Consider the following 15,044-nt stretch of genomic DNA (forward strand, 5'->3'; position numbering starts at 1 on the left):
TAGGGACAGGAGCAGGCATCAGTGGGATTTATTATGTAGTCTTCAGTGAATTCTGAACATAGTGAAGGGGCTCCTGGGAATCTTAGTGTAGAAATGACTTCTAGAAAGCTATTACTGGGAGCTAGCCTCTACTGTACACTGGACATCTTACTACACCTCAGGACATGAATAGGTCCTGTGTTCCCAGAACCACAAGTACAGGGACAGGAAGGAGACACAGATACTTCTGTGGACAAAAGTATAAGTTTCTTTTCTACACATACACTCATGATTTAGTCCATGTGACACATCTTGTCTCAATAATTCTAGAGAAAATGGTATCCTAGCTAGTTTTATGTCAACTTGACATGAGTTAGAGTCATCTGACAGGAAGGAACCTCGACTGAGAAAATGCCTCCATAAGATCCTGCTGTAAGGCATTTTCTTAATTAGTGACTGATATAGGAGGACCAGTCCATGGTGGGTGGTGCTATCCCTGGGCTGGTGGTCCTGGGTTCTATAAGAGAGCAGGCTGAGCAAGTTAGTAAGCATTGTTCCTCCAAGGCCTCTGCTTTCAGGTTCCAGCTCTGTTTGAGTTCCTGTCCAAGCTTCCTTCAGTGACAGACTACACCGTGGAAGTGTAAGCCAAATAAACCCTTTCTTGCCCAAGTTGCTTTGGTCAGGGTGTTTTGTCATAACAACAGTAACCCTAACTAAATCAAGCAGTATGATGTGGCCACCCATGAGGTAAAAAGCCAGAATGCTGGGGAAGCTAAGACAGAGGAAATTGTTTGATTTCTTTTTCAAAAATATTACGATGTCAGTGACCAATGAAGAGGTGGTCAAAGGGGATATAGCCAAAAATGCATTCTCTTGTATTGAGGGAAGGTTGAATTTAAGATATCAAGTATTTGATTAAAAAGATTTTCTTTTTCAGGTTGGAGTACTAGATCAGTGGTTCAGAACACTGGCTGCTCTTCCAGAGGTCCTGAGTTCAATTCTCAGCACCCACATAGTAGTTCACAACCATCTATAATGGGATCCAATGCCCTCTGCTACAATACAAATGTCTATGAAGACAGGGCATTTATATACAAACATACATACATCTTTTTTTAAAAAAAAAAGATGTTATTTTTCTGAATTTGATGATAAGTGTAGTGTCAGTTCTTATACATTTGAAATTTTGTGATTTTTGATTTCTAAATCAGTGTTTCACATATAGTTATATATTGCATTATGATACAGTAATTTAGAGAACGTTCGTAAAGTAAAGGCCAGGGTTGGGGACATAGTTCAGTTGGTAGAGTGCTAACCTAGCATGCATGAAGTCTTGTGTTCCATTCCCAGCACTACATAAGCGAGTCACAGTAGAACACATTTGTAACCATAGCGCATAGATGAAAGCAGGAAGGCCAGAATCTCAAAGTCGGCCTCAGATACATTGTGAGTTTGAGGTCACTCAGGCTACCTGAGACCACACTGCCAAAAATGAAATAAAGAGGTTGAAAAACAGCAAAGAGGTTAAGAGTGCTTGCTGTCATCATAGAGGACCTGAGTGCGGGTCCCCCACACACTTCGGCTGGCTGAAAACTGATAGTAACATTACCTCCAGGGGATCTGACATGTTCTTCTGGCCTCTTGGGGTACTCTTATGCACATGCACACAGACACACACTTTCACATAAATAAAAATAAGATAAATAAAAAAGTAAAAGGTAAAGGCCAGTGAAATTCAACTGAATCATCATACAATGAATTTGATGGATTTAGATGAGGATATTCTTCAGGAAACCTAGCTTAGAAATTCAATATTCTAGTTGGGATGGACATATGTATTAGTTGCAAAATCAGAGAACCTTAAAGAGGAATAAGAGGCTCTGACCCCAAGTATATGTGCAGAGCTCACCCTGGCCTAGAGCCTTAGTCTTGGTCCTCAACAGTTTGGCTGTGGGGTTAGGAGGAGGCAGGCAGACTGAGATCTTGTCAGGAAACTGGCAGTGACTCAAACCAGCTGCAAACAGTAGCAAACAGCTGCTCAACAGAGGACAAGCAGTGTAAGACTTTAGCATTGAAAAGTAAGGGTCACAAAAGTGATTTCTCAGTTGGAGTGCTGCACATTACACGGCTTCGTTACATAGCAAGCGCTAAGCTCAGTCATCATGTGTGTGGTGGGTTAGCCTCAGTTAAACACCTGGATCCTGCTTTAAAAACTACGGTCATTTAGAAAACACCGTTTAGAAAGTAAAGCCAGAGTTGGAGAAACACAGCTCAGTGGGCATGGCAGTGCACATAGTTCTGGGCAGGCTGAGAGAGGCAGATCTCTGGGCCTTGACGATAGCCCGCCTGGCTAAGTCAACAACTGCCAGGTCTTAATGAGAAACTTTACTTCAAAACAAAAAAGGAAGGTTAAAAGCATACTGAGAAATGACATCAGAGGTTGACCTCCTGCCTCCACACACATGTGCACATACATGCAAGTACACCAACGTCCCCACACAAAATAAAAACATCAAAGACAAAAAGAATGGGGCCATTAGAAACCATTCCCCACAAAATAAAACAAGACTTACGGAGAATGGAGACTGGGGAGCCAACAGAAAGGGATTCATTCATTATTACTTTATCCACTTCTGTTGTTGTTGTTTATAAAATGTTCAAGAAACTAATGAACAACTAGAAAGGCTAAGTAAGTATTTTGGAGGATGATATATAATGTAAGTGATCTGAGTTTTTCCATTAGAAACATACACATTTAACTGACACCAAAAGACCTCACTACTCAAATCATTTCCTTTGATCTTATCCTCAATAGCCCCAGGAAGTCTGGGCTTGTATTCCAATACATCCTTCCATCGAGGTCAGACTCATCACTCAGAATCCTTTCCAAGACTGGGAAGCTGCAGACATCTTACTTGGAATCGCTCATCCGTCTCGTTCTCTCCGATCTGCCTCAGGAGATCACCACTGGCTTGGCCGATGCTCCCAGCAGCAGTCAAAACAGTCTGTCGAGGCTATAAACAGATAACATGATTTGGTTGGAAAGAAAATGAATTTCTTCCTATGTCTCACCACACATCAGTATAGTGAGGAATCACACAGATCAGTCCCTCCCACACACAAATGAAGATCTTAAGTTGTATGTCAGATAGGAAAAAAAAAATCCTGGTGAGATCGATGCAACGATATGCCCATCAACCAGTAACAGGCAGATGTGCTTGAAACGTCCAATGGATCGGTCTTGCACAATTAGATAAAGCTGGTATGTACAGAAATTCAGCTGCAAACCTGTATGAATGCCTGTTGCGTACTAATCATGGGGCTTGAGTAACTAGCTACATCTAATTAAACACCCTTGTTGGGAAGGCTTCCTACTAGGAACACAGCCCTCCCCAGAGGTTGAACCACACAACCTTACCTGTTTCAACAACTCTCAATACTACCCTGTGGTATTTGGCTGCAAGAGGGGTAGCAGAATGCTTTCAAGAAGCCAGAGCTCCATGGACCTGAGGGGTGCAGGTGTCTTGTCTGAATGTGACTAAGTGTCCTTAGGGCTCTCACCTCTCCAGAAGTAGGCTGCACGGCCTTCAGCAAATCAGACACGGCCCCAGCGAGGGTCCTGGCAGCTCTGAGAAGGTCCTCCCCACTGCCCACATCATCATCCATGAGGGCTGCCAGCAGCTTTACACCCTTGGACATTTCGGTCAGGTTGGAAGAGATTGTAGTGATTGCACACCCCACAGCTGTGTAGTCAGTGTCAGCGGGGTCACCTGGACAGAGAAGGACCAAGACCAAAGGGGAGTGGTGATGGGTGAGGACAGCCTAGCTTGGTGGGAGGTAAGCAGTTCTGATGAGACTTTCCCAAAACTCCCACTGGCAAGCAAAATATAGAACTTCGAGGAACTCAGTGAATTGGACTCCCTCACTCCATGTGGCTTCAGTAATGTCCTGTCACCGGGAGGTCTCACATACTGAGGCAGTGAACAAGGCTCCTTTAAACTTACAAAGCAAAGGGTCTTGAATTTGAGAGGAGGTAGTGGGAAGACTTGGGAGTAGCTGGGGGTGGGTGGAAATGATGAAAATACGGCGTACTCTGGTACAAAATTCTCAAATATATGTAATTTCAAAGTAGGGGCCACTGAGACGGCAAAGTTGGTAAGATGCTTGCCAAGTCTGATGACCCATAATGGCTCCCCACAACCTGAATGGTGGAAGGAGAGATCTAACACCAGAAAGCTGGCCTCTGAGCTCCACATGTGCACTGTGGCACACACGTGTAACCCCATGCCACACTGAGGAGGAAGTGTAACTAAAATTTTTAAAAATTACAGTTCCAAGGCAGACTAGGGAGATAGCTCAGTAGGCCAAGAATTTTCCTTGCAAATACAATCCCTAAAATCTACATTAAAAAAAGAGCTAGCAATTTGGTATAAACTTGTAATCCCAGTGCTGGGGAAATGGAGGCAGCTGGACCATAGGCCTGATAGTGAGCTAGCCTGGACTACATGCAGAGTTTCAGGCCATCTCAACAAAAAGAAGGACTGTCCTTGAGGAGGGACATTTGGAGTTGTCCTCTGACTTCCACAAATGCATGCACATACATACATATTCTCTCTCTTCAAACTCCAAAGCATGTATCAGCAGCCCATAAACCCAGCTCAGGGGGGGTCACTTGATTCCTGAAACACTGGTATACTGCAGGCAGAAGCCTAGGTATTTCCTGGCTTTCACCAGATGGTGTGTGGGTGGGAGTCAGGCTACCCTAGAAGAGACAACTACTGGACAAGACAGGCCAAGGATAGATGCTTGGCATGTCTAGACCCTTTCTAGATTCTAAACTCTCCACAGGAGAAACTGGCCTCAAAGACTTTTGAGTATGTTCGCATGCTGATGATGGACAATGAGCACTAGTTAAGTGTTTTGTAATGATGCACCATATCAACAAAAAGGAATGTAATACTTCTCTCTTTTTTTTTTTGGTTTTTACGAGACAGGGTTTCTCTGTATTGTTTTGGAGGCTGTCGGTCCAGCCCGGCCTTGAACACACAGAGATCCGCCTGCCTCTGCCTCCCGAGTGCTGGGATTAAAGGCGTGCGCCACCACCGCCCGGCTCAGAATGTAATACTGCTTACATTTCTCTTGGATCATTTGGAGCAAATGCCTAAAGCAGGCCAGATGTCTAAAAATAGACTGTCTTCTCACAGTATAGCAATCTGTTGCTTCAATCAAAGAATGAATACTTACACACATGCACGCACACACACACACACACACATACACACACACGCGCGTGCACACACACACACACACACTAATACACATACACATGCAAACATGCTACAACACAAACCACCCAGGGACTTACCAGCTGTGAGGTTGACAACTGAAGCTGTCCCAGCTGTGATAGCATCAACTTGAGAATGGATTTCATGTTTGGATTCATCCACTTTGTTCTGAACCCATACCCTAGATGCCTGTAAAAACCAGACAAGGGAATGACATAATCATAGCACTCTAATTGCCCAGGAGACCAGAGAATTTGAGCCATAGAATGAGACCAGAATTTGGCTGTACTCTCCTGCCTGGGCCAGCACTGATCATGCCAGAGTCATCTTAAATAATATCTTGAACAGGTTACTTGTGTGTCCAGAGATATTGAAAGGCCTACAAATCTCTGTATTTTCTGCAGCAATTTTAAAAAAGTTTACAACTTTTAGGAAAAATGAAATGATATGGCTATATCTAGGTGAAAAAAACGAGTCAAAGATCATCTGTATCACTTCCTCAGGGAACATCACAGAAAAGGGGAAGGGGAAAGTGTAAGAGCTGGGGAGAAGTGTAGTGTGGTGGCTTGAATGAGGATGGCCCTCAGGCTCACGGGTTTGAAGCCTGGTAGAACTGTTTGGAAAGGATTAGGCGGTGTGGCCTTGTTGGAGGAGATGTTTCACCGGGGCGGGCTTGCAGATTTCAGAAGACTGAAACAAGCCCCTCTCTGCCTCCCACTTGCAGATCAAGATGGAGATGCCAGCTGTTTCTTACACCATGGAGTCTGCACTTTAGTCCATCATGGAGTCTGACCCTCTGAAACCATGAGCCTATTTAAATGCCTCCTTTTAGAGTTTCTTTGGTCATGGTGTCACAGCAATACTAAAGTAAGACAAGCAGAGTACTGTAATAGCAGTCATCTGGGCTATGTGACATAGCCATGACCCTCTTGGAACTTTCAGTAGGTAGACTACTTGATAAAGGTCTGTACCTTGCTGGGAGGAGAGACATTTTCTTTAGTGGTATAGCTACCAATAAGTAGCACACACTCCCACATATAACCCTTCACCCATGCTCCTATGAATAACCCTAATTAAACTCACTGGTTCATACAACAATAACAATAACAAGAAACAAGAAACAAGATGAATGAGGAATGCATAGGCTCAATAGGAGTGGGAGAATAATAAGAGAAGGCAATGGAGTAAATATGATCAAAGGATATTATATATGTATAAAATTTTCACAATGAAACCCATTATATGTAATTAGGATAAGCTAATAAAAATCAATGTCTCACAATAACTGTATGTATACCATTAACACTACCAATTGATGGTCATCTTCACTCTGCTTTTGTAGGTAGCAGAATTAGACCTAGGGCATGTCAGCTCACAAGGGTTCTTGACCAACAACAGATTTTTTTCCTATTGACATGACATGAACTATCATGAAGAAAATCAAGTATTATGGCCACGTGCAGGTGGCATTTTTCCCAGCATGCCTGAGAAGATGGCTGAGGCACTTGCTCTTGGCCTGCTTTACTTCTTCCAGGTGACAGACAGACAATGGCAAATTATACCCAGGTCCTAGGCCTTACCTTCTTCCTACTATAGAGACTCAAAAGGCATTCCTAGCTCTTCTACTTCATTTCAACCAATCAAGTGTGTTTGTCCTGGAGACTGTGGGTTACAAGTGGCAGAGGGTAGCTATGAATATAGCCAAATACAAAATTATAAATTTACTTAAAACAGTATGAGATTTATATGTGTGATTTATTAGTACTGTTTTATAACTTTACTTGTGTCAAAGTTTGGATATGCCTGCTAATAAACAGTCTATTTTCTAACATTTCAGGGCTCACTTAACAAATGATTTATATTGATAAAGATGATTCTGTAGGTAAGACATGATCTAGGCTCAGGGGAATCACAAATTATCTTAGTGTATTCTAATTCTTCAAAAATGAAGAATTGGGACAGCCACCACCACATATTTTAAAGCTCTGTCTCCCAACTGTTCTGGATAGGGAAGTCCACTATTTATTTCCACTCTCAAGTTCCCTGCGTGAAACGTATGAGGAATTCAGGGAGTTGAGAGAAATGGTACAGTGGGCGCTACACCGCACACCAGTATAGAGATGGAAAACAGCATTCAGGGACAACTCTGAAAAAGTGATCCCGCTAGACAGGAGGAGGCTGCAGAATGCATCTCAGTTCTGGCCCCTGCAAGGTCACCAGTCTATCTTAGAGCAGCAGTTTCTCACTGTGACTGCCCATCAGAAGAGGAAGGAAAACAAACAAACAAACCAGACTCGCTCTGATGCCCAGGTCCATGCACAGTGACACTGATTTGTGTAACCTGAGACTTATTTGTGGTTCTCTGTAGGTGGTTTGGGTACAGAGTAAGGAGAGGAGGGAGATGAAGATGGTGGCAGGGAGCAAGCTTGCTAGTCAGGGCTTTGCAAAGATTTAGCATGCCAACAAGTCACAGGGACAGCTGGCTAAGACGCACAGTGACAGAGGGTGCTGACCAGACTATGATTTCTGCTTCTTTCGTAAGGAACTGTGTGATGTCAATGCAGCTGTCCTGTATTAGCTGATTTTGTGAGCTGCTACTGGAAGGCCTCAGTACTCACCCTGCTGCAAGGCTCAGTAGTAATATAGCTAACCCAGGGGTTGACAAAACAATGTACTCAGCCAGTATCCCTAGGAATGTGTTGGAAACATATATTTGTAGCCCCACACCATACCCACTAGATCAAAAACAGATGCTAAGAGCAGAACATAAGCGAAGATGATTGCTAGGGCCCAGAGATAAGTTTTAACAAGCCATGCATGAGATCCCATTGTGTATGGAAATCTGAGAGCTACTGGCAGTATTTAAAATGACAAGGCCAGCTGCCTGAGTTGAGTTCTTATTAGATGCTAAGTGAATGCTAAGAATTGGATCATCACCCCTTCCCATCAGCCCTATTTACAGATGACAGGGGAAAGACTTGAGGGGGTGAGATGCCCAGATTCACACAGCCAGTGAATATAGGAGTTGGGATCAATGAACTCCAGGATCTAAGCTCAGCACAGCAGTCCTCTTTTCCTATGTGTGTGATAGAGATTCAAAGACCCGACATATACCAAGACACACAGATTTCCTTATCAGCTAGCTGGAGACAGCTTCATCCAGCAGAACTCAGACAGACAATGTGACCTTATTCTGAGCCAGGACAGAGACACAGGATGAGAAACCCTGATGGATATTTACCATATCTTGTCCAAGAGGTGGCAGTGAGTCGAGCTCGCTGAGGTCATCCTGGGCCTGCTGGACGGCGTGCATGCTTGTGTTGATGGTCCCCATAAGGGCTTGTTGTGCCGAAGTCTGCAAAGGCAGAGGAACACAGGATGGTGAACGGAATCTGGGGACTGACAGGACCCCCTTGCAAAACAGAACAAAACTAAACCCTTCCCAGTCAAGAGCACATCTCATTACACACCTGAACTAGCTCCCATTTCAACCTAAGGGCTAGAAATAGCACATTATATTAATAGAACACAAAGCGAAGGTGATTGCAGTGAAGGGCTTATAATCAGAAGGGTGTGGAGAGCTTAATTAGCAGACAAGAAGGCTGACGAGCATCTTCGCAGGGGAGTTCAGGGGGTACAGTTGATCTGAGTACTGTGGATAAAAGATCTCATGCACAGAACACAGACGGCTGTTTTCTAAGAAGGATTCTTGATTATCCTTAGGACTCTGCCCAAACTCATAGCCAACATGTTTTTACAGCTGAATGATTTCTAAGCTTTGATATTCTGGAATTCTCAAAACCAGCCCAATAGCAAGGGATTCCCAAGGCAGGCCGAAGTGGTATTGAATCAGAAAGGATTCAGCAAGACCAGGTTGCAAAGGGAGATCATGGATGACTGGCCCGTTTCTTATATTTTATGAGGGTCTCAGGGCTAGTCAGCTTGAGGCTGCTGCAGGGGCATGGGGCTTTGCTGCTACAGCACAAAGAGGGTCATGATGGTTAATCTTTATTGCCAACTTGGAGAGATTAAGAATCACCCAAGGAACAAGCCTCTGGGCAGGTCTTTGAGGGTAGACCAAGTTCTAGCTTGTGTTAACTGAGGGGGGAAGGTCCACTCTAAATGTGGGTGGCATTATTCCACAGGTTGGGATCCTGGGCTATGTTCAAATGAAAGCTGAGCACCAGCAACCCCCAGCTCCCTGCCTCCTAATGTGATGCACAGTGGGATTAGCAGCCTCATACTCTTGCCAATCCCTTCTCCATCACACGGGGCACTACTCAAAATGTTGGCCAAAACATACACTTCTTTCCATAAGTTGCCATTGTCAGGTGTTTTGCAATTGCAAATAAAAACATAACTAAATACAAGGTCCCTCACTCTCTAGCCACTGATTCTAGAAAGAAGCAATTAGCCATGCAATTGCAGAATGTACAGTTGACAACCTGTGGCTCAGATGTGAGGCATGGGGTTCCCACACAGAACCTGTCACCATCTCTGATGGCCCAGAGGTTGACAGATGAATAAGCAGAAGTCTCACCAGTGGAGGCATGTGTCCTCGGTGCATCTGTCCAACCATGACCTGCTGCTGTGGTGAGGGCATGCTACCCACATTGAAAGTCTCAGGCCCACTGGAGCCAGAGCGCATGACAGCTGGCAGAGCCACTGAGCCGTGCTCTGCCTTCCCAGTCCGGTTGAACTGCTGCTGTAAGATGGTAGACCTGTGGAGGAGACTGCTGGTCAATTCGAGGCAGGCACCCATGTGCAGTGTGGTACAGGGAGGCCACTTAAAAAGCACACAGTGGGCATGGAAGGAAGAGCACCAAGATGCTCAGCGGAAGCAACTGAAACAATGTCCTTCAGGACCAGTGTCGATGCCTCCAGGGGACAGTGTTCTAGTCTCATACAATTCATTTGTTCTCTAGACAAAACAAATGGCAGACCTATTACACATTCTGAGGGAAGGTTGGAATATGTTGTTTTTCAACAGGTTTCCAGTCTAGGCATCAATAGATGGCATCTTCCCTCAGTTTGATGGGGAACATGTGCAAATAAATTTAAGGAAAACCTCTCACAAGTTCAAGTCCAATGACCACAGAAGGTATTTGTCATCTCTGGAGACTTCAGAGACTCTTACACCAAAAGATTCCAACCAGAGATTAAGGATTTTTACACGCGTGTGCGCACACACACACACACACACACCCTATGGTTTTAGAATGAGTGGTAAATGAGTGATAAGTGCAAAGGACTGCCTGTGTGTAAGTAAGGAGCTAGATGGAGGGCAGTTCTTCAGGAAGCCACAGGGAGGGAATCCAGGTGTGCCTGTAGAGGTGAAGAGGGAAGAGAGATTTTATACCTAGAGGAAGGGACAATCTTAGACCATCACTGGTAACCAAGTTACCATCTTAAGCAACAGACATCTATAGAGAGTCAAACATGTGAGCAGAGGCGGGGGGGTGGGGGGGGTGGGGTGGGGGTGGGGTGGGGGTGTGTGTGTGTGTGTTAATGAAGAGTCCTAAGAGGTCAAAGTGCTAAGAACAATCAATTGTTGAGTGCTCAATCCTAAACAGAACACCGATATAATCTCGGCCCTTGGGCACGGGGGTCAAGACTCAGAGAATATCATGGAAGAGGGGAAAGAGTACCAAGGAGCTAGCAGATGGCAGGAGTGCAGCGAAATGCTATCTACTGGATATGACATGGCTGTCGCACTCATGAGCACAACAGCTGCATAAGAACGAGTCTGTCAGTGTTCTAGCATGGAGTGGGGTTTATGAGGTCCCGCCACTAGCAGAGGAGCCCCTGGGAGTTGGCTTTCCCTTGGGGAGGGATCATTTTTCTTTAGTCTTGTAGATACTAGCAAGTTCTCCATGTTCCCCACACCCATGCTTATGTAAGCAACCCTAATTAAACCTAGGTCACTAAACAAAGACCTGAGAGTAGGAGGGAAAGCCACTGAGGAAAGGAGTCAGAGGGAGCAGAAAAGTGGGGTAAGAAGGTAATGTGGGGGTGAATCTGATCAAAGTAAAGACTATATCTGTTCTAAATTGTAAAGAGTAAATATAAAACATTCTTTTACATGAGCCCAGAATATATGACACCAGGGAGACAAGGTCTGGGGGCTGCTTTCTTGTATCTCAGCCAACAACCATGTGTGAAGATGTGGAAGACCTAAAGATCAGAGCGCCTGGTCCATTCTTCCTGCTCATCTTGACTTAAATCCATGATGATACATTAGCAGTAAAGGAAGTCCCAGACAGGCGTGGCCCTGGCACTCTCTAAGTCCCTCCCCATACTTACAGAACTCTTCTGGTGGGGTATACAAGTGCTACAGATGCTGACAAACACTGACAAACAAACACCTCACTCTTGTGGGAAGCACTCATCAATACTTTCCCACCTGGTGACATTAATCATTCCAAGGACTCAGGAGACAAGGCTATCATGCGATAGCCTTGAAATATGCCATGGCCAGTTTAGCCAACCTGTGTACTTATATAAGAAACAAATTCTGGATGGCAACAGCCGCCTTTCTCTTACATAAGAAACTGTGTTGAAATCAAATGAGACAGCATGCTGGACAGAATAAAAATGAAGGCAAAGGCAGTTTAACAAAAAGATCCGTTTAATATGAAGGTGTTTGCATGGATTTCTCAGCTAGTATCACTTATTAGATACTTCTTATTTTTACGAAACCTATTTCCTCATTAATAAATGGAGCTAAGAATTCTCAATCACATGATACTTTTTAATTAGGGGTGTGTGTGTGTGTTGTCTCTGTGTGTGTGTGTGTATCTGTGTGAGAGTATATGCTGGTGCTTGTAGGGGCCAAAAGAGGAAGTCAGATCCCCTTATATGGAGTTCTGTGGGGTTGTGAGCAGCCCAGTGTGGGTGCTGGGAACCAAACTCTGCTCCTCTGTGAGAGGAGAATTAACTGCTATTTTTAACTATTGCTCTAGCCCCAAGGAATTGTGTGATATTTTGACCACATTCTAATGTTCCCAAGCCTGCCAATAAAATTTGCTTTGAATTAGAGGTCAGAGCTAGCTATTGGCTGACCAAAATTAACCATAGAGGTTTTGGAGACTGAGGACAGAGAGAGAGACACAGGAAGTACTCAGGGAGGGCTTAGAGAGGATCTCAATCTTTTTGGATGAAGGAACAAGAGAGGAGGAGGTCACTGATCAATTCTCAGCTGCTTCTCTGATCAATCAGGTTCTTAACCTGATGAGTTTTTATTGATAAAGAGTAACTAGAAAAATGTTTCACAAAGGTTTGAATTTAAAATAACAACAATCTTTACAATAGCAAACAAAACGTGCCAATGTTTTGTGTACATTATTTGTGATTCCACCATCAAAACCAAATATAAAAAGTGATACTATTATTATTCCTGATTTATAGGAGGACTATTGAAGATAGAAAAATCAAGGCAAAGAACAGACCTCAGATCTGCTCTGAGCATGGTTTTTATCAGTAAGCTTTCTTCTTTTTCTTAAAAAAATTGTATTATTTATATGTAAGAGTGTGTTGCCTGAATGTATGTTAGTATACCACTTGCACACAGTGACCATGGAAGCCATATGACAGATTCTCCTAGAACTGGGGTTACAGGCAGTTTTAAAGTTGCCATGTTGTTGCTAGGAATCGAACCTGGATCCTCTGGAAAAGCAGTGAGTGCTCTAAACTTCTGAGCCATCTCTCCAGCTCCAAGAGTAAATTTGTACCCTGACTCTTTGCTGCCTCCCAGCCTGTGAGAGTAGTGTAGCCTGTCATTAATGTTTATGGACACTGGTCAGCCTCTGAGATCCCAGAACAGAACCAAATAGAAGTCAAGTTACAGATATTGAGGGAGGAATCCAATCCATGAAATCTATATTGGAAATGCAGAACAGAACCCAGGAAGACTAACTGCTTCTCAAGATAGAGGTAGACACTACGCCCTACATCAGGTGTCCCCATGAAATACTCAGTGCCCACCAGGAAAGCTGTATGACACATTGCTCATCTAGGGGCCATAACTGAAAAGCCTATCCCATCACCACCTCACCCAGGAGAAGGTGGGTACCTGGCACCCTGGATACTTACTTTTTTGGGGAAACTGACTCTTCTAACATGGTTGACTCCTCATCCCCTTCCAGTCCAAATCTATCTTTGCTTTGTTTCTGGAGGCAAAGCAGACATAACAAGGAATGTCAGCACATCTTAACACAGGACCACTGAAAACAGCTTTTGGAGGGACACAAACAAAATACTCAAGTTTACAGCAAATTCTGTGTACTGGATAGTTAATAAATGAAGAACAAAAGCTTGATGCCAATAAAGCAGAAACCTATGACTTGATATATAAATATATTAAGCCTTGTTTATCATTGCTTATACAGAAAGAAGTAAGGCACACTTGATAGCATTCTATCAGAATATGGCTGCTTAAATGGGTTGTATTGGGAAGCTTTAAAACATCTGATTTTCTATATACTACAATGGCACATGATGTCATTGTTTGGTAAGAACGAAAACTACAATGAATACTTTTAGTCAGGAAAGCAAAAAAGCTATGTAGAGAGGAATAGTGAGGAACTAGTAGAGACAGTCCCAGCGAGCTTTACTATTAACTTGACACAACAAGGAATTCCCTAGAACAATTTGACTTATGGGTATGTCTGTAGGAGAATGTTGTGATTGACAGTCAATTGACTTAGGAGGGCCCAACAAATTCTGGGTGGTACCATTTCCTGGTCTGTATAAGGAAGCTGGCAGAGCATGAGCCTGCACCAACCATCAAGCAGCATCCCTCCATGATTTCTACTCTACTTCCTTGGCTGTGACCTCCTGGTTCGATGGTATGCTGTGTACACAGGACAGCAAGCGGGCCCAATTTCAAGTTCCTGCTGGGGTTGCTACCCACACTTTCCTCTAGGACAGACTGTGACATGGAAGTGGAAGCCGGATAAACCCTTGCCTCCCTTAGGTTGCTTTTGGTCAGAGTGTTTCATCAAAGCATCAGCAACTCCTTAAGTGTTTCATCACAGCAACAGCAACTCCTTATATAGCAGTAAACAGATACATAGATGCACTAGGGCAAAATAAGACATGCTCAGGAGATTCAAGGCCAGAGATCTCACACAGAAGCAATCTTAATGTTGAAGACACAATCTGTCAATCAAACATTTCAAACAAGGATTCCACTTAACATTGCTCCATCCATGATTTTCTTGGTTTTCGCCAGCACAACATACCTTTTTGAGGATGATGTCAATGTACCCTGCAATCAGCTGGGATATTTGCTCCCCCTCTGTGGTTTGCACTGAATAGTAGCTTTCCTGGTACTCCCCAAAATCCTAGAAGAGCAGCATTAGGAGAAAAACAGCTGTGTTAGATCTACCAGGCATCTTGAGGCTTCGGGGAGCAGCCATAAAGTTCTGTGACATGGCTCACTTTTCACTTTTCTCCATCAAAAGAAAAACTGAACTCTAAACATGTATTCAACAGTGGGTATCAAAACAAAACAAAACAAAACAAAACAAAACAGCTGGGGCTTGCCAAGCCTCAGTACCTGACCTCAATCACTAGAACACCCACAGTGGAAGGAAAGAATTGACTTTGGCAGGCTGTCTTCTTACCTCCATGTGACCCCCACCTAAGTAAATGTCAAAATGAAAAGGGGAGGGGACTCTGGAAACTGTAAAGGTAGACAGACAGGATTGGACCCTTAGGACTAGAGGAAATCTAATTTGGTGAGCTCTCAGGCTTTGTTTTGGATGCCACACATTCCCC

At 43.9% G+C, this 15,044-nt stretch overlaps 1 protein-coding gene across 5 annotated transcripts in view; it reads right to left on the reverse strand.

The window, feature by feature from the left end:
• The window catches only part of Tln2 (talin 2), a 409,739-nt gene that overhangs the window by 130,063 nt on the left and 264,632 nt on the right, over positions 1 to 15,044 (reverse strand). For all 5 annotated transcript variants that reach the window (XM_040739688.1, XM_005075489.4, XM_013117408.3 and 2 more), the window contains 7 exons: positions 14,507 to 14,608; positions 13,356 to 13,432; positions 9,805 to 9,985; positions 8,506 to 8,619; positions 5,345 to 5,453; positions 3,541 to 3,749; positions 2,895 to 2,993 (listed from right to left, as the gene is read on the reverse strand). In XM_040739688.1, the coding sequence (XP_040595622.1) occupies positions 2,895 to 2,993; positions 3,541 to 3,749; positions 5,345 to 5,453; positions 8,506 to 8,619; positions 9,805 to 9,985; positions 13,356 to 13,432; positions 14,507 to 14,608 (891 nt within the window). The remainder of the gene's footprint in view (positions 1 to 2,894; positions 2,994 to 3,540; positions 3,750 to 5,344; positions 5,454 to 8,505; positions 8,620 to 9,804; positions 9,986 to 13,355; positions 13,433 to 14,506; positions 14,609 to 15,044) is intronic.

The sequence above is a fragment of the Mesocricetus auratus genome, unplaced genomic scaffold, assembly GCF_017639785.1.
Source record: "Mesocricetus auratus isolate SY011 unplaced genomic scaffold, BCM_Maur_2.0 Super-Scaffold_100691, whole genome shotgun sequence".
NCBI lineage: Eukaryota > Metazoa > Chordata > Mammalia > Rodentia > Cricetidae > Mesocricetus > Mesocricetus auratus.